The sequence below is a fragment of the Oryza glaberrima genome, chromosome 4 (assembly GCF_000147395.1).
Source record: "Oryza glaberrima chromosome 4, OglaRS2, whole genome shotgun sequence".
In the NCBI taxonomy this organism is placed as follows: Eukaryota; Viridiplantae; Streptophyta; class Magnoliopsida; order Poales; family Poaceae; genus Oryza; species Oryza glaberrima.
The window spans coordinates 23,977,786-23,994,673 of NC_068329.1; the positions used below are offsets into that span (position 1 = coordinate 23,977,786).

Sequence of the window (16,888 nt, forward strand, 5' to 3'; positions counted from 1 at the left end):
ACTGGTTCAGCGAATCATGGGCGGATCTAGGAAGGACTAGAAGGGACTTAATAAAGTAGATAAGCCTATACCCTTTCTTCTAATGAATACTCCATATGACAATATATTTTAATGAAAAGTTTAATGAGACTCCTATAGTTCTAATGCCGGTAATAAGAACTCGAGACCCATCATTCCCATGACAGATCCATCATTGCAACAAATCATTATTTTTCTTTCTTCAGCAGAGATCTCGCATGATTTTACAGCCAACGGGCTTTGCTCCGTGCCTGGGGCCAATGCGTGGAAAATGGTGCGACGGAGATGTCATCGGCCAAGAGTCACGCTATACAGCAAGTGGGTTGACGTAATGTAAGATAGGATACAAGGTACTTGTGTATGAAATGGAGCAACTTGCTAGAGCACAAGATTGTTATGGTCTCTCCTATTCCTCAGTTTTTTTTCCCCTCCTTTTGGCCACCAGATACGAGCAACTGGGTCAGAAACCGAAGCACATGGTTTCAACATAAAAACGCGAGTTTTTTGCGCTAAAGTGTGAGCCTTGAATAGCCCAAAGGTGGCAAGGTGTAGTATCTTCCGAGCTGGGGTTTGGGAAGGGGCTCGATTGATCCAGTGATTTACACAGGCTGGGCATCTTCACAATTGGCAGTTAGTGGTCCTGTGGTAGAGATCCGATCAGTATCCTCACCTCAAGGGCAACCGGGCCAATTCAGCGAAAGAATATCAGGGTCTCTCGTATTCCCATGTGCAAACACTTTTGGCTCTTTCACCTGCAGTAAATGCTGAGGTTAGTGACCTGAGCCAGTATTCAATCACCACCGTGAGTTTAATGTTTGACAGAACCAGAAATAGGATGGCAATGCTGGCATTTGGCTGGAGTATGTAATCTGCATGCCGATAAGGTAGATAGCTACTCTGTAAAGAATGATAGCGTACCAGTGAGAGTGGTGGGATTCGAGGTTGAATTTTCGCTCTGGAGAATCCATCCACGGCAAACAAGCACTTGTAGCCACTGATATGGCGGTGTTCACTGTTTGGTACAACAATAAGAAATAAGAAAAGCATTACAGCGTGAAATGAGTATCAGTTGTGCCTTTGATTATATTTATTCATGCATGGTAACAAGAGTTGTTCGGTAATTTGCTTCTACTCAAACAAACATGGAGGTAATACAAGGACTTTTCCAACACTAGGTGAACTCCCCATATATGTAGGCCCCACTTCTCAGTGGTGCTTGCAAAAGTCCGCTTCAATCTTTAAATATCCAGATAGTAACAAAAATAAGTGCATAAGGTATTTTAGCAAATACTCCCTCCGTTTCACAATGTAAGACTTTCTAGTATTGCCCACGTACATATGGATGTTAATGAATCTAAATACATACATATGTCTAGATTCATTAACATCTAAATGAATGTGGGCAATGCTAGAAAGTCTTACATTGTGAAACGGAGGAAGTAAGTAAACTTACTTCAGCAGATATGTGAAATTTCTTTCCTGATATTCCTCGATGGAAATTTTTTCCTCCTTAGAATATCTGCCAGTGAACAGATTTTGAGATGCTCATAAATGGCATGATAAAAGATACTAACAAAGATAAAACACTACAGAGGATACCTCCAAGGATATTCACTTTCACAGAAACGTGAAACTCCACTCATTGCAGTGAAGGCATCAATGTGAACAATTTTGTCCTTCATTACAGAATCTGGTAAAAGAGAAGCAACCAATAGTATGTGCCATCAATAAAGATATTATTGTCAACATACCCCATAATCGCTAAAACAGTAGACACCACTAGATGAGACACTACTAGCTGTTCAATTTGTAATGTGCTGCTTGCGGTTCAGCCAAGCCCTTGCAGTTATGTTAACAGAAGAAAACTATCATAATTTCACGTATTCCACATAACTTATGTAGGTCTCACCTGCTTCATGTAGAGCCTTTAGAGCATATCCACCAGGATAATTATTGTAGGATGCCATGAAAGTTACACCAGAGTATCCTAGACTATATAATTATATGTGAGTTTCCAACAGTAGCATATATTGTGCTACTTGAAAAAGGATACCATATTAATATTTTATAATATAACCATGGTTAAATTATTGTACCTGGAAAGAAAGCCACCAATCATGAGAACATAAAGTAACTTCCACCCAGTTTTCTTTCTGTTATTATATCTGAAGATAGACAAACATATATTCACGGGTCGAAATCGCAAAGCAAAGAAAGAGAGGAAACGCCATTCAATACGAAGGGTATGAAATAAAAGGAGTTCTGATAATGAAGCTAGCATTCCTAGCTTGGATCAGTAAATTGATAAAATAGTACTTCCTCCGTTTCACAATGTAAGTCATTCTAGCATTTCCCACATTCATATTGGTGTTAATGAATCTAAATAGATATATATGTCTAGATTCATTAACATTAATATGAATATGGGAAATGCTAGAATGACTTACATTGTGAAATGGAAGGAGTAGGAACTAGATATGACAGAAGATTGGTTATGCTCACATTCTGCTTGCTGCTAGTGAAGCAGACACATTAAGCATGGGAATCGAAGCCATAATGAAGCGAAGCTCCTGAAACACAACATCAGTCATCATGTACAAGAATGGCCAAATATAAGGATGGAACTAGTATCAAGAGATGTAGAGATACCTTATGTGGAAGCTTTGAATAAAGCACAACAAATGAGAAGACTGGAAGTATGTATGGCACTATCCTTCTGTCAAGAAGAGCACCGACCTGTCACTGAAAAGGCTTCATGAGATACATTTCTTACTTCCAATAAAAAATCAAATAAAAAAAACAATAACCAATAATGCATTGATAGTACCACCATCAGAAAAGATACATCATAAAAATGTAATTAGTTGACTCAATCAAATAGTATGAAGTAACAGTTTTGATACAAAGTACATGTAGAGATGGGAAGCCAATCAACTATTACTAGCTAAGCATCATGTTTCATGCATATTAAATACATGATAAGAAGGCATGGAATAAGTTATATACTTGTTCAAGCAAAAGGCACATGCACTTTTTAGCCACGTAAGTAGCACAATTTCTTGTATGGAAGTTTCTTATCTCACCATGCAAAGAGGATATGCTACCAGCATGGAGCGTGGAAGTGCTGAGGTGAAGTACCAATGGATGGAATGTGTCTAAAGTTTATGGTAGTCATGGATAACAGGGCTGGGAGCTTCGCATAAGTTTCAGGAGATAATACATAGATTTCACCACATGAATCTAAAAAGAAGAAGAGGATAAGTCTTGAACAAGAAGTGTATATATGTTGCATCCTTTTTTGTATTCATGTGACTAATAGAGATTAACATCATGTTCAGTGCATATGAAAATGAAACTTCAATCTTCCCAATCTTAATACAAAAGATATGTGCTTTGCATATTCTCATATGAAATGTCTCTGTGAAGTGACTTAGTGAAAGAGAGAACTGATGCATATATATTTGGTAGTAAAAAAGAATAAAATTCTGGCTAAAGAGAAAGGAGTGCATATGAAAATGTCTCCGTGAAGTGACTTAGTGAAAGAGAGAACACATGCATATATTTGCTAGGAAAAAAGAATAAAATTCTGGCTAAAGAGGAAAAAAACGGTGTTTCATTGTGCACTGAAAGTATTAACTAGAATTATTATTAAAAAAAAAAAGGAAACTGCAGTTTGGCACATGCACACAAATAGAAAAAGGATACACCCCACTCTGAACTCCGGTTCAGAACTGAATTAAACCACAAAACCTCAAATTCTGGCCACAGGATTCGCCGCCACAGTATAGAGTCAACCAGTACAGTGAAGCCTAAGAACATTATTCATAGTGAGAAATGTTTCTTGCAGATTTGCACAGACTTCTGTTAGACTATTGGAGAAAGTTCAAGAAAGTAGAAAGCAACATACCAATGCATATAATGGCAGTGCTTACACAACATTTGATTGCTTCCAATAGAGAAATAGACCTGCTCTGTCACAGCATGGTCAAATTGCACCTCAGCCCCAACTTTCCCAGATAAAGTAAGCAGAAGAATACATACAAAGTCCAAATAGATATAACAACTTGATATATGACAGTATAAGTGAGTGCTATCATTTTAATAGCCTGGTGACATACCAAGTTACTCACTTAGAGATTATTAGCCATGCCTCAATAAAAATAACTTATAGAGATAATTAACCACAGTCCCCTCATGGTCCTTCAAACAAGTTTACTAATTCACTACAGAGACACAAATGATGAAAGCACAAAACCGCAAAATCTGGTTGAACCGTGAAGCCCTTATGATTCTATGACAAAGTTACTTTGCATTGAATTTGAACAAACACAAAGTTGGGAAGTAATAGAGAGTATTGACAATTGGTATTTGTACCTAGTGTACGAGATAAGAGCTATTTGTGCATAGCCTACAAAAAATGAGTAATATAAACTTTGGACCCTTGCTTCCTCAAAGATTTCACTACATAAAAGAGTATGAAATGACTGTGCAACTGCCAAGAGAAATTCAGGTTTTGTAGGTGAAACTCACCAGCAAAAGTGCAAGTCCTATTGTACCAAGAAGCAAAATCATGTCACACCTAAAAATAACTGCTGCGACAATCTGCAAGCAATATGGAGAATTACTTCAGAAGGATAAAGCGGAACTGAGGATCTTTCAATGCTATAAAACCAATTTGTAATCTTTATTGGTCTGCAAATAAATAACTGAGAATCATTTCTCAATTTAGTAAATCAACAAGAAATTGAACTGAACGAAGAGTAAAGAAAGAATTTCTCAGTTTCATGTTGAAACTTGCAACTTTAGAATGTCATGTCCAGAACTCAGATTCTTTGGAGTTATTGTGTGCAATGCAGGATGTCAAATTTTGAATTCAACAATATATGCAACTCGAATTGAAATAAATTCTTGCTTTCTGCAGTGTATACAAAAATGTGAAAACAGCAGCATGCAAACAAAATGGTGTGAAAGTAAGGTAAAGGTGTTAAAAAATTAGCATACCAGGGCCTGTAATGTGCGTCGATGGTTTCCCTTGAACCAGAAATAGTATGTCAAGTTAACTGCGAGACAGAAAGAAACAATGAGTTGCACGATTATTACACAAACCCCACATATGATTAATGCTACTGCCAATAGTGTCACAAAAATCAGTAACACTCGAACAGACTTGTGTTTGATTTAAACAATGTCCTCACCAAAAGCTAAAGCTAAGACATTCGGAAGGGGCCTGGTTGAGTAGAACAATAAGTGAAACTGGGTAGCAGTTAGTATCAGATAGAATGCTTCAGCATGATGACCAAACTTCCTTTTTACCTGTATATCAGAAATGAACTGAGAAAAACGTTATGGTGTCCAAGGACAGAATAACAGACTCGTGCTCACGGGACGATTCAGTGCAAATTATAGAAAACAAATGTTACTCAAGATGGGCATAGAACAGTTTGACATAAACACATAACCCAAAGGGATATCTTGATGATATACAGCACTTAGAAGTTTGTGCATGAGATAGTAGAAACAAAAATTAAGTTCTCTTCTATCCAGATTTGTATGGAATATAAATGGCACAGAGTGAAAGGTATCGTAAGGTATATGGTCCAAACCAAGCCAAAAAAAGAAGATTCAAACAAGGCTAGCATACTGCAGCAGGTATGCCACAGGCAAGACGACCATGCATCTTAGGCCCTTGGCAAATTCAGACGCATCAAAACAAAAACCAAATTTGATAAGCAAGGTTCCTTTTTTTTAAAAAAAATGGTGGCCATTCTATGAGTTGCTGCACTTCAAGGCCAGGAGAAGGTTATACAGGTAAAAGGATTGAGGTTTACCCCTTTTCAGGGAAACAGCGTTTTCAGAATATTGGTAGTACCTAGGAGAACTGAGAAACAGTGCATACTTGCAATAAACCCTTTTAAACAGAACAAGAAGTGAAAAGGAATACCTGAACTCGGAGAAGTCTCAAAGTCATCAGGATAATACTACCCAACACTATCCGAACTAAAAGGGCAAAATAGAAGAACATCAATATGGCAACAAAAACAGATACAACATGCAAGAAGACATGTGCTAAGTTATTGACAGCACCTGCTAGAAGACCATAAACCTTTGGAACATGACGTAAATGCATTACGAAGACTGCAGGCGATGAGATAACAGATACAATCAATGCTCCTGAAGAATATATGTAGTAAACGGTGTTAATGATCTGTGTCATGTCCAGATTACAAAATCTGCAAGGCCAGTCATACCATATATAGACACTACAGGCATATCTAGTAGGAGTATATTGTGGTAAACTGGTAATGCCATCTGACCTTGACCATCTACTTGCCATTTCATTATGCTTGAGCCAAGCAATGGTCATTAGCGGAAAAATTGTAGCATAGTGCACAGATCAAGGCTTCAAGTGAACATAGTATTACCTATAAATGACCGAGGGACAACACCAGGAAATTCTAAATGATCATACTGCAGCAAATTGAAGAAAGAAATTAAATAAGCATCAAGCATGTTGTATTGATAGACTAGCAGAAATGATTACCTTCTCAATATGATAGTTGTGGTAGAGAATGTCATGCATGGCCTAGAACATACATGAGCAAAGTGTTAGCCTAAACATTGTAATGGCATTACAGTAAAAGTACAAACATACACTGTGGAATAGGTAAAAAAATTTTACCAAACTAAACGGAAAAAGGCAAGAATTAGCAAGTAAAAGATTCAATACCAGGCAAAGGAAAGATAAATGAGCAGTAGAGAATGAAACAATTTCCCAAAGCAAATTTCATTCAAATTGATTATCACGCAGAGCCTAAGGGAAGTTATCAAACATAAAGCATTAGTTTTTAGACATGAAGGGTTGAAAGTTGAAACTCATAATTATCCTGCAAATTTTCCTCTACTTCTTTAACATTGCATAGGTGACACTGGAACTTGAGCAACTTCAGCTTTTCAACGCTCATGATATAATATATATGATGTATGAACTACCAAATATAGAAAGGGTGCATCTTGGATGTCTACGGCAAAGATACCCGATTCATCAATATTCAGCATGGGTTCTGCGTGTCTGCAGAAAATGTAAATGAATTCACATAAGCTGATTGTTGTTAAGTCATACTATCCTACAATTCACATGTGCACACCAATATCATCTAGCAACCAGTTGCAACCAAAATGAACATTAGCAAATTATCAGCAATCATCCTGAATCCCGTGTCTAGTAACTGAACAGCAACAGAGAATAAGGACACACACTACTACTTGAGCAAACAACAGAAAATCCCTACTGTAATTGCACACAAAGCACGACTACAATGTAATCCAGCCACTCGGATGCTCAACGGAGAGGGAGCCGGAACCGGAACCTGCACGTTGAAGCTCTCTTCCACCTTGGTGTAGGGCACCATGACGGCGTAGAACGCGGCAATCGATCCGAGCAACAGGTCCCACCCTGCAAGCGAGAGTAGTGCCCCCGACGCATCAGATCCCAAAAACCCTCCCACCACCGCAGCAGAGCCCTGATTTGGAGAGGCTTCGCGAGGCCGAGAGCGAGAGGAGAGCACTCACCGTACTCCCTCAGCAGCCTCGCCGCCGGCGAGGGCCGCGGCGGCGCCATCCCGGTGGCCGGCAAAGTGGGCTCGCGCGTGCGACGAGACGACGAGAGCGAGTCGCTTCCGGAATTCCGCGGCTTGGTCGAGCCAGATCGGCGAGGCTGTGCTCGAGTCGGAGTCCGGTTTGGTTGACGCATCCGAATTAGTGGGCCCGGCCTAGCTTAGCCTCTTACTAGGTGGCTTAGATGGGCCAGGCCATGATGGACTAGGCCTCACGAGTGGCACTCAGCTAGTTGGGCCCTAAGGCCCAAATACCTGATGCTTGAATTTATTCATCAGTGTTACTATTACAAGACCATAACAGCAGACCACGATGACGAATAAGGGCCCGTTGACCAGTCGGTTGGGCCGAATGGCTCGCAAGCCCATCGTCTTGTGCAAACCCACTGAAAGCAGTAGTCAAATGACGTGGTGAGATCGTATTGGGCACTGGCGTCCTAAATCGCTGAGAAGCCGGCTAATCTCACCTTTAAGATATCTTATATTTGCCACCTGATGAAAAATGCTTAGTGGTTTAGCACGATATCTCGTGCTGCCCTGCAACGCTTTAAGTAAAGCCTTTGCAAATTGAGTAATTGACAAACAAAAGTGACGAGTATTTCTTACTGCATATATTTTCTGGAAGCAACAAAATGCTTGTCTGGGCATTTGCGATGCATGTCCTCTTTAAGATGGGCAGCACAAATGGCCAAATGGCCAAAAAAGAAAAAAAATCTGGAAATTAAATAAACTTGCTACAACATAATTAATCGTCTTGCATATTGCAAGTGTTCAACTGAAAACGCGCGGTAGGTGCGCCTATCATTAGCCTGTCTGAAAACGTGTGTTTCTTCCAGCAGAGACGGATGCAGTGTCAGTCAGACAGTCACCACACACTGTCATCAGACAGAGAGGAGACAACATGTGAAGAAGGCGAGTTTGTCCGAGAGCTCACGTTCGTTTTAAGCGCTGTGGAGGTGCAGTTCCACAATCATTAGCGGCTATGGCAGCAAGCATGATGGGCGAGTACGAGTACGAGTGGAAGGACGACCGCTAGCTTTGTGCCTTCCCTGATTCGTCAGGGTGTTGCTCGTACCATACAGTACCACTTTGCGACTGTGCATGTATGGCCGACAGACAGGCAAGGTGTGCATATGCATATGCCTCTCGCTTTCGGTGCCCTTGCATGCATCGCAGTTCGCAGCAGCCATGTCCAAGGGCTTTTAAGCAGGCAGGCATGATCCAAATTGCCAGACTAGACTAGCAGTAGTGTTCACTGTGCTTGGTACTTCGTCAGGTATATGTAGGAGCATGCATGTCTCCACATTCATATTAAGATCGACTGAATATTATGCAACTTGATCAGCTGATTGATACTAGGAAATAACATGCAGGTGAGTGAGACTTGAGAGTTCTAATTAAGCTTCCTACTACATTTTCATTCATAATTAGACTGAATATCATGCAACTTGTTGATCGATCGGCTAGCTGATTGACCAGGAAATTAAATAGCATCCATAAGAGTCCTAAAAGCTTTCCTAGTACATTTTCATTTTACATCGATCCCTGCTTCTTCGATTTCCCAATTGCCACCATCAGATCAGAGAACAATAATCCATCACCGATCCATGTACATAAGCATGCGTTCGTCAGAAGGAGGTGAAGGCGCAGCTGGCGGTGTGGTCGCCGGCGGCGCCGGTGGTGGCGTCGTCGCTGCAGGGGGTGTGGGTGTGGCGGCCCTCGTAGGTGGTGATCACCATGCGGCAATCCTCCGACAGCCGCTCCACCCGCTTCTTCACGCGGCAGTTGTTGTGGGTGCACCGGTAGTAGCTCCTGCATTTGCATGCACAATTTGCACACAAACAGTACACACGCGCACACCAACACAGATTAAGTACGGACTGGTCAGCAAGCTGAGAGAGAGAGAGAGAGAGAGCGATTCATTGTATGCATGCTACAGAGAAACTGCAATCACAAACAAATGAAGAAGAGCGTCAGCAGCGGATGCTGCTAGCTAATCTGAAATGGCACTACTGGCCTGGTGACATGCCTGCATGCTCAAACTGATGAGCACTACTAGTGCTGTCACGTACTCAGCAAGAGTTCATCATGAATATTGTACGATGAAATGGGCAAGGTTAATTATAAACAAAAAAAAAGAGGGGGGGAGACAATTTTAATTGACATGAACCCTTTTTCTGCTAATATATTATTAGAAAAAAATTGTGTTACACAAATAAGAAAAACATTTAATGTGTACGCAATTTCCGCATGTCATGATCACCGACTCGTAACTGATCATGCATACATCTGAATACTAATTAAGTTTCATACGGGGTATAATAGCTAATAATGAGCTCAAATTTGGGCTCAATACTCAAATATATGGAAGGACAAATACTGCATGCATCCTCTCTTTCAGAAAATGAGGCTAATAAGAGCTCCACCATTTCCTGAAAGAGAGGATGCATGCATCATTTGTACATTGAGAAAATAGGGCTAATAAGACCCTTAGGGCATGTACATCCAAAAGAAACTAGACTAGAAGTCAAGCACACCGGCACCAATTCTCACAACAGAACTCCCCATATATCTCTTAATAAGTACTGTGAACTGCTATAGATAAAATCAAAATCCTTGCAATTTATTTACTAGGAAATACTGTTTTCGCCTAGAGCAATTCATAGCTAGGAAACATGGAGAGTTATAACTTCTAAGGGCATGAACTATTGTCTATATAATTTTGTCATGTTATATCTTAGACGATATACAAATTAATAACTCATACAGTAGTATAAGAAATACTTTAGTTCTATAGATAGCATATATGAAATGTGTAAATAGTATAAAGTTTTCTATTAATCAGGCCGTCTGGTAATCAACAAACAATATTTTTTTTCCTCTCTACTTTCTCTTGCCTCAACATCATAAAAGTTCCTACTACCATGCAGGAGTAGCGCATTCTCTCCTAAACGATGACATTTTAGTTACACCATTACTAATGTGTGGGGGCCAAATCCTTCGGTCATCCTAGCAAAAAATAATGCTATAGTGGCTCTGTTTAACCCGAACACCCACATCCCGCGCCTTGCCCCACCTCAACCATCGAATTACAGACATGAATGGTGTAACTCACAGTTTTGACCAAGACATGCATACTTTGACCCCCCCCCCTTTTTTTTTGCTAGGATCACTACTATAAAAAGGATTTTTTTCGTGCGGAGGTCTTGCCCGTCTGCACCTAGGTGTCTGCGAAAATAAATATTTTCCCAAAAATAAATATCATCGATGACTTTGTTCAACTATTATGAAAATATGATACTATTTCCCCATCCCAGAAAAACTCTATGTTTAGTCCATAACCCCTGCTTTCGAAAGTGCTTGCTTTCCCTTCGAGGGTGTCCTCGAATCGGGCTAGATCTCGTTCCAGTGTTATCCCCCTAGGACAAATGTTTTTCAAAATGACCCGAAAAAATGCCAATTCCTTAGGCACATACCAATACAATAAAAAAGGCTAGAATATCCTTCACCTTAGAAAACTACAATGTATTTATCCCGTACTTTAGCAAACTCCGATGCATTGATTGCTCCAAAATGAAGTCTTTGTAAGACAAACGAGATGGGCTAAAATGTGGTCTTTTTTGAACGGTAGCGGTAATAAATCTAATAATATGACTTTTGATGTATAAACATAATAATATAGAAATTATTATTGTTCAAACTTTGAACATGATATGAATGTATCCGTTATTAATAAACGGAGTGGTATTTTAGACTGTTAGTTTTCATTTTTATGTTTGAACGTGACGCAGGAGCTCTGCTATTCAATTACTATGAGTTTTCACTGAATATACGCTGTTTTCGTTGGACTTATGTGCTTGCTTGCATATCAATTTTATCACTCAAACTATACCTAAAACCATAGGATTGCAGAGATATACTACAGGAAGAAATCATGCACAAGCTGCTAACAGGGGCTTCCCCTTCTTACGGGTACTAAGTATCTTTGAAGAAAAATATTGCAATCTGAAAATGTGTGCACCATTTGTCCCGGTGCATCCATATGCACACAGGTGGATGTGCATGCGCCTGTCCTAGTGCTGCAGATCAAAAATCATGATAGGTTTTACTAGTGCCATATAGATGACGCATGATCAGAACTTAGACCAAGCAGAAAATAGAATAGTAGCGGCTTTATTTTTTTTTTCTTTTCAAAATCGGCTTTTCTGAATCAGGTGGCAGTCTCTGGTTCGGTAGGTACCCGTGCCAAAACATAGGGTTAAACTCAGGTGTTCAGGGATACTAATAATTAGCATCTGCATGACTAGTCCATTGTAGATTCGATGCTCTAGATATCTCGTTTTTTTTTTCTTTAGTAGAAATATATGCATCATACTGTGGCATGCATGGTGCATTATTATTGCATGGTATACTCTTTCAGCAAAGTTCACCAGCTCATGCTGATGCTTATAGTGTATATATGAAACACACATGACATATGCAAATATGAACTTTGAGAATGGCCACATGGAGTTTCGATCACTGACAGGGGTGGATCCATTGTGGGTAGTGGGGGGACTTAAGTCCCTTCTACCCCACTGGATCATCGTTGATAAAAGGTCTACCCCATTGGAACATCGTTGATAAAAGGGAAGATGAAAGGAGAAGAATAGGGAGAAAATCAAAAATAGGGGGATTGAAGAAGTAAGAAGGAAATGAGTCCCCCCTTAAATCTTGTTTTGGATCCGTATCTGATTTCACTGATATCTATGATACATCGACGTGTTACACTTAGGAATTTTTTTTCCTGAAGAGACCGTATTTTGTAGTGTTCCCATATTTTCAATATCATAAACTACTCGTTACTTATCTTCGGTCAACAAATGCAACATGATGCATAAAGTTCAGGCTTCTTGTCAACAAGAATTAATGGATGCCATATATAGTCTACAAATGTTAGCTAGATTCACTTGGCACGACTAGTTACTGTAAAATAAGTCCCAATAAATTAAATGGGTAGTTAAATTTTGGAATATTTTCTGGTTCTTTGTCATTATAAGGATGCCTTCCATCTTCTAGTCCAAATCAAATGTGCCAGAAATGGGCGCGTGTTTGTTAATCAGATCAGCTTACATGCATGCAATTCAGTCCAAAACTGTTGTGTAAAACATATAATACTCCAAAGATATATGCATGGCAAATTAAATCGACCGTTTACTTCTGAACAATTAAACATATATCTATTTGATGTTTTATCGATACTATTCAAAGCATAAGATGATCGATGTGTCATAAATTAAGGTGGACAATTTCTATAACTACAGACCGGTTCTTTTTCCTCTAAAAAATTTCTGTGTAGATGCAATGCCAGCATATATATCCCTAAGCAATATTCCAGCACCGTACCATCATCTATCCACGAACCCTCTATTATCATGTTGTGTTTTGAATGAAGAAATTTTGCGGAAAATATGTGTGGAGGATATGGGTACCGGCCTACCGGGTACCCACACGGCCTCCATATTCTACTAGAGATAGGAGGTGGGCCACATCCATATATTATGTAATAGATTAGGAAACTGATGCCGTGTCTGGCTAGGTTTCTTCTTTGTAACCCTGGCCCCCCAACCTATATAAGGCGGGCAGAGAGCCCTGCCTTCTCCAAGGGGCATGAACACAGGGATTCACACCAGATCATCAGATCAATACTACACATAGCGGGTAAAATCCTAAAATAGGAGTAGGGTACCTTTTATCGAGAGGGCCTGAACCTGTCCAAATTCTTGTCTCCGCATCCATCCACTGTTAGATCTCGTGCGCTACCCCTTTATATTGCCGAATTCTAGTTTCGACAATATGTGGGAAAAGTACCGAATCCTCACCATCATTAGATTGTAGGAATGGTTGGAGAGATTCCTATGAAATCTTTCCTTTTCTTCATTTTTCTAGTGTTCTAAACATGAACTCAAACATCATGTTTGGAATTATTTGGAAAAAAAAAGAACCAAAGGAGTTGAGCTCAAGATCCTCGTTTTCAAAATTTATATGCATTCCCACTCTCTCTCTCTCTCTCCCTCCCCCCTCTTTTTTTGAGATGGATTCTAATCACTCGGGTGGATGTCCATCCGTTTATTGCATGTTAAATAAATAATTATGAAAAAAAATTGATAAAATAGATTAATATAAAATATATCACTCCACGAACATGAAAGTTTAAATTCAATTTCTACAAGTTATAAAAAAAATAACAAATCAAACCATGAATATACGTCTAATAATTAGAGTTAAATATGTCATTTTTATTATAACTTGTAGAAGTTGAATTTAAACTTGCATGTTGGTGGAGTGACATATTACATATATCGATCTATCATGTCAATTTTTTTTTGAAAATTTTTATATTCATTTAGTTAACATGCAACAGATGAGTGGATATCCACTTAAGTTATTAAAATTGTTTTCCCCCTTTGCATCTATTAAAAAAATATTCCTTTATGGTTCCTCTAGTGCATTTGGACATTTCTCTTGCATAATTCCTGTAGGAATCTGCAGTGTACACACACATACACACATGTAACATCATAGCAAGAGTAGGCTAGGTGCAAACTGATCCTTAATTAGTCGTCAACTAATCTACAAAAATCTGCATTCACTCTTTCTTCTTTTAAAGGGCGAATTCGCACTCATGTAATCAAGTTATTAGATTTGTGAAAGCTCTTTTATTTGATCTATAAAGATTAACAAAGAAGCAATTCTCCATTTAATATTATAGCTCTTGTGAAGCATGTAATTCAACTATAGTTGCACAACCATATTGCCACAAAACTAGTTAAACCTCACCCCAGATAAACTATATAATATATATGTGATTCAAGATAGGCAAATTAATACTTAAAATAGGAATTGTCGCTGTTCTCCCTCTCTTCGATCTTGTGTTAGGGGCCGCATTCGCGAGTGTGTGAGTGTGGTGGTGTACGTATTTAACGGTGTGCACTGGTATGCATCTTCCATGTAACCGGGAAAAAAAGATAGGCAATGGATCGATTCTGATCCCGCTGATCTTGTTTCGAGCATATTAGCTATGGAGGCAGCTATGGTAGACTTCTGTTAATTATATTAGCAGCTGTGGAAGAACCTCTAGGGCTTGCATATCTCTCAATTTATGTATTATGTTTCGTGTATATATATACCTTGGGTGGAGGCTGTTCTTGACAACCTTCTGGCCATACTTCCTCCACTTGTAGCCGTCGTCCAGCACATCCACATCGCTCCTGGTCTGGAAGCAGAACCTCGGCTCCCTCATCTTCCTCCTCACCTTCATCTTCCCCTTCTCCGTCCCCTTCCACCTGCCCATCAGTCAATCTGGCCTATTATTACCTCATCAAACCCTAATCAACAGAAGGCTACAACCTCAATTCAAGGTGTTAGCTAGGACGAGGTGATCGATCATCGTACTCACCATGAATTAGGCCCATGGCAAGTGGTTGCGGTGGCAGCTGCAGCAATCTCGCTATCCACTCTCGCCGCCGCCGCCGCCGATGTGTCCGCCTGATCGATCGATCGAGATCCAAGATTGTAAGCAACAAGTAACTAAAGAACGGCATACCATGACCAAATTGAGATCGAGTGAAGGCTAATTGATCACCTCGGCGGAGCCCAAGTGCGCGAAACCGGCGGGCTTGTCGTCGTCGCAGGCGGCGGCGCCGCAGCCGGAGTCGAGGCAGAACGGGATCCCCGGGAGCAGCGGGTACAGGCAGCCATGGTCCGACGAGAACATCACGCCATGGTTCGTCCCGGCGGCGGCGGCGTGGTCGTGGACCAGCTGCGGCAGCTGGGGAAGCTTGTGCTGCAGACTCGGCAATGGCGCAAGAAAGGAAGGAGGGGAAGGCGGCGTGTACGGGCAGAGCGGCGCGTAGAGCGCGGCAGTGAGGCAAGCCGTCTCCAACTGGCTCCCTTCCATGCACGCATACATGCAGCAACTAATTAACTAGCTACTAGTAGTATACTCTACAAGAGATCATGCAGCTTGGATTGCCGGTGAGGTATAGCTAGCTAGAGAGAGATCGAAGACGATCGAGATGCCAAGAAAGATCTCTTTCTTTAGGTTAAAAGGGAAGCGATGACCATGAGAGAGAGAGAGAGAGAGAGAGAGAGAGAGAGAGAGAGAGAGAGAGAGCTAGAAGAAAGAGAGACAGAGATGGGGGGGAGGAAGAGGAGTACTGGACAAATCCCTTTAAAGAGCCTTTTGCTCAAATGGTGGTGCGATGGCTGTACGTGTTGCTGTAGCTGCTGGGGAGAGAGCTGGATCGTACGAGTAGTGCTTGCAGATTCATCAGCACCCTGCTCCCTAGCTCTAGCTTGTGTGTCTCGTTGATGTTGCCTATAAACCAACGCTACTACTACCTGTTGTCCATATGTGCTTTGTCGAGGGTTGCACGCTGGCTTTGTTTTGGCCCGAGATGCTGCATGCAAAGTATAGAGCGTGTGTGTAGCGTACAACTCTGACTGACAACTAGTAGTCCGGTTATCTCCTTGATCTGTCTGTCAGGTGCAGTGTTTTTCTTTAAGAAACATCGTATTATCGTAGATTAAGAACAGAGTCCATTAAGGGAATATAATCCCAGATTCCCAATACATCGCCACTTGAAACCACTCTTTCGGAAAGTCAAGCTAACTGAACTAGTAATAAGGAAGCGAGTCTTTTAATTGAAAATTGCAGTAATAGATGAGATCGACGGGACAAGCAAACCAACAATCTCTTCGATTATCTCACGGAAACGGCATAATTCGAGATTTGTTGTTGCACTAAGCTAATATACTTTCAAAGAAGTTTTGGGTTGTACTGATGTGGTTAAATTCAGCTATAGCTCTGATCCCCAAGAAAATTACTTCATGATCTTATATTTTTGCCCGAATATTTGTGCAGCTAAAACATTATTTTATACTAAGCCCTAGTCAAACTGAGATTGCAAGGACCCTACACACCTTCAATGAAAAATCATTTCCACCACAGCTTTAGTGCTGTTTTCAGCAGAGCTTTTCCCCCACTTTGAGCAAAAAATTTCAGGAGGAACATATATTACTGCAGGAGCGCGTTTGTTCCGGGTACAGGATTGCAGTCATTGTACCTTTTGCTCCCTGAAATTGCTCAATAATTGTGGGGCATTCTCCACTAAAAGCCTTGCACACATGCACTGTAGCACATGCGCATCCGCACTGTTCTTTTTCTTGAATCATCACCATCCATCTGCCCGTATACATGCATCCAGGGCACAACA

At 40.5% G+C, this 16,888-nt stretch overlaps 2 protein-coding genes across 9 annotated transcripts; both read right to left on the bottom strand.

Moving 5' to 3' along the window:
- Positions 1-193: 193 nt before the first annotated feature.
- Positions 194-7,741, bottom strand: LOC127771267 (dol-P-Man:Man(7)GlcNAc(2)-PP-Dol alpha-1,6-mannosyltransferase). 7 transcript variants are annotated; one of them, XM_052297139.1, is made up of 21 exons: positions 7,588-7,605; positions 7,386-7,471; positions 7,053-7,087; positions 6,560-6,601; positions 6,441-6,486; positions 6,103-6,189; positions 5,960-6,015; positions 5,214-5,331; positions 5,020-5,078; positions 4,549-4,620; positions 3,926-3,989; positions 3,724-3,827; positions 3,102-3,173; positions 2,668-2,754; positions 2,521-2,588; positions 2,115-2,183; positions 1,928-2,010; positions 1,618-1,708; positions 1,472-1,537; positions 937-1,030; positions 194-770 (listed from the first exon to the last, which is right to left on the bottom strand). In XM_052297139.1, the coding sequence occupies exons 3-21, from the start codon at positions 7,059-7,061 to the stop codon at positions 690-692; spliced, it is 1,368 nt and encodes a 455-aa protein (XP_052153099.1). In that variant the 5' UTR covers positions 7,062-7,087; positions 7,386-7,471; positions 7,588-7,605; the 3' UTR covers positions 194-689. The 7 variants fall into 7 exon arrangements, 6 of the variants coding, with proteins under 6 accessions (XP_052153099.1, XP_052153097.1, XP_052153101.1 ...); XM_052297137.1 differs by lacking the exon at positions 7,053-7,087 and having other exon boundaries at positions 7,588-7,741; XR_008017119.1 differs by lacking the exon at positions 7,053-7,087 and having other exon boundaries at positions 746-770; positions 1,441-1,537; positions 7,588-7,741.
- Positions 7,742-8,814: 1,073 nt separating this feature from the next.
- Positions 8,815-15,916, bottom strand: LOC127769277 (probable WRKY transcription factor 56). Of its 2 annotated transcripts, none has more exons than XM_052294810.1 (4): positions 15,256-15,913; positions 15,070-15,158; positions 14,801-14,956; positions 8,815-9,443 (listed from the first exon to the last, which is right to left on the bottom strand). In XM_052294810.1, exons 1-4 carry the CDS (start codon positions 15,580-15,582, stop codon positions 9,260-9,262), a joined length of 756 nt encoding a protein of 251 aa, XP_052150770.1. In that variant the 5' UTR covers positions 15,583-15,913; the 3' UTR covers positions 8,815-9,259. The 2 variants fall into 2 exon arrangements, with proteins under 2 accessions (XP_052150770.1, XP_052150771.1); XM_052294811.1 differs by having other exon boundaries at positions 9,385-9,523; positions 15,256-15,916.
- Between the last annotated feature and the right edge of the window lie 972 nt (positions 15,917-16,888).

Excerpts from the sequence above, each read along its gene's own strand:
- LOC127771267 (XM_052297137.1), bottom strand. The coding sequence starts at position 7,636 with ATGGCGCCGCCGCGGCCCTCGCCGGCGGCGAGGCTGCTGAGGGAGTAC. Across the intron at positions 2,011-2,114 it reads ATTGGTGGCTTTCTTTCCAG|TCTAGGATACTCTGGTGTAA; the intron begins GTACAATAATTT and ends ATAATTATATAG. Across the intron at positions 1,709-1,927 it reads AAAGGCTCTACATGAAGCAG|ATTCTGTAATGAAGGACAAA; the intron begins GTGAGACCTACA and ends CTCTTTTACCAG.
- LOC127769277 (XM_052294810.1), bottom strand. The coding sequence starts at position 15,582 with ATGTATGCGTGCATGGAAGGGAGCCAGTTGGAGACGGCTTGCCTCACT. Across the intron at positions 14,957-15,069 it reads TGCCATGGGCCTAATTCATG|GTGGAAGGGGACGGAGAAGG; the intron begins GTGAGTACGATG and ends ACTGATGGGCAG. Across the intron at positions 9,444-14,800 it reads AAGAACAGCCTCCACCCAAG|GAGCTACTACCGGTGCACCC; the intron begins GTATATATATAC and ends ATGCAAATGCAG.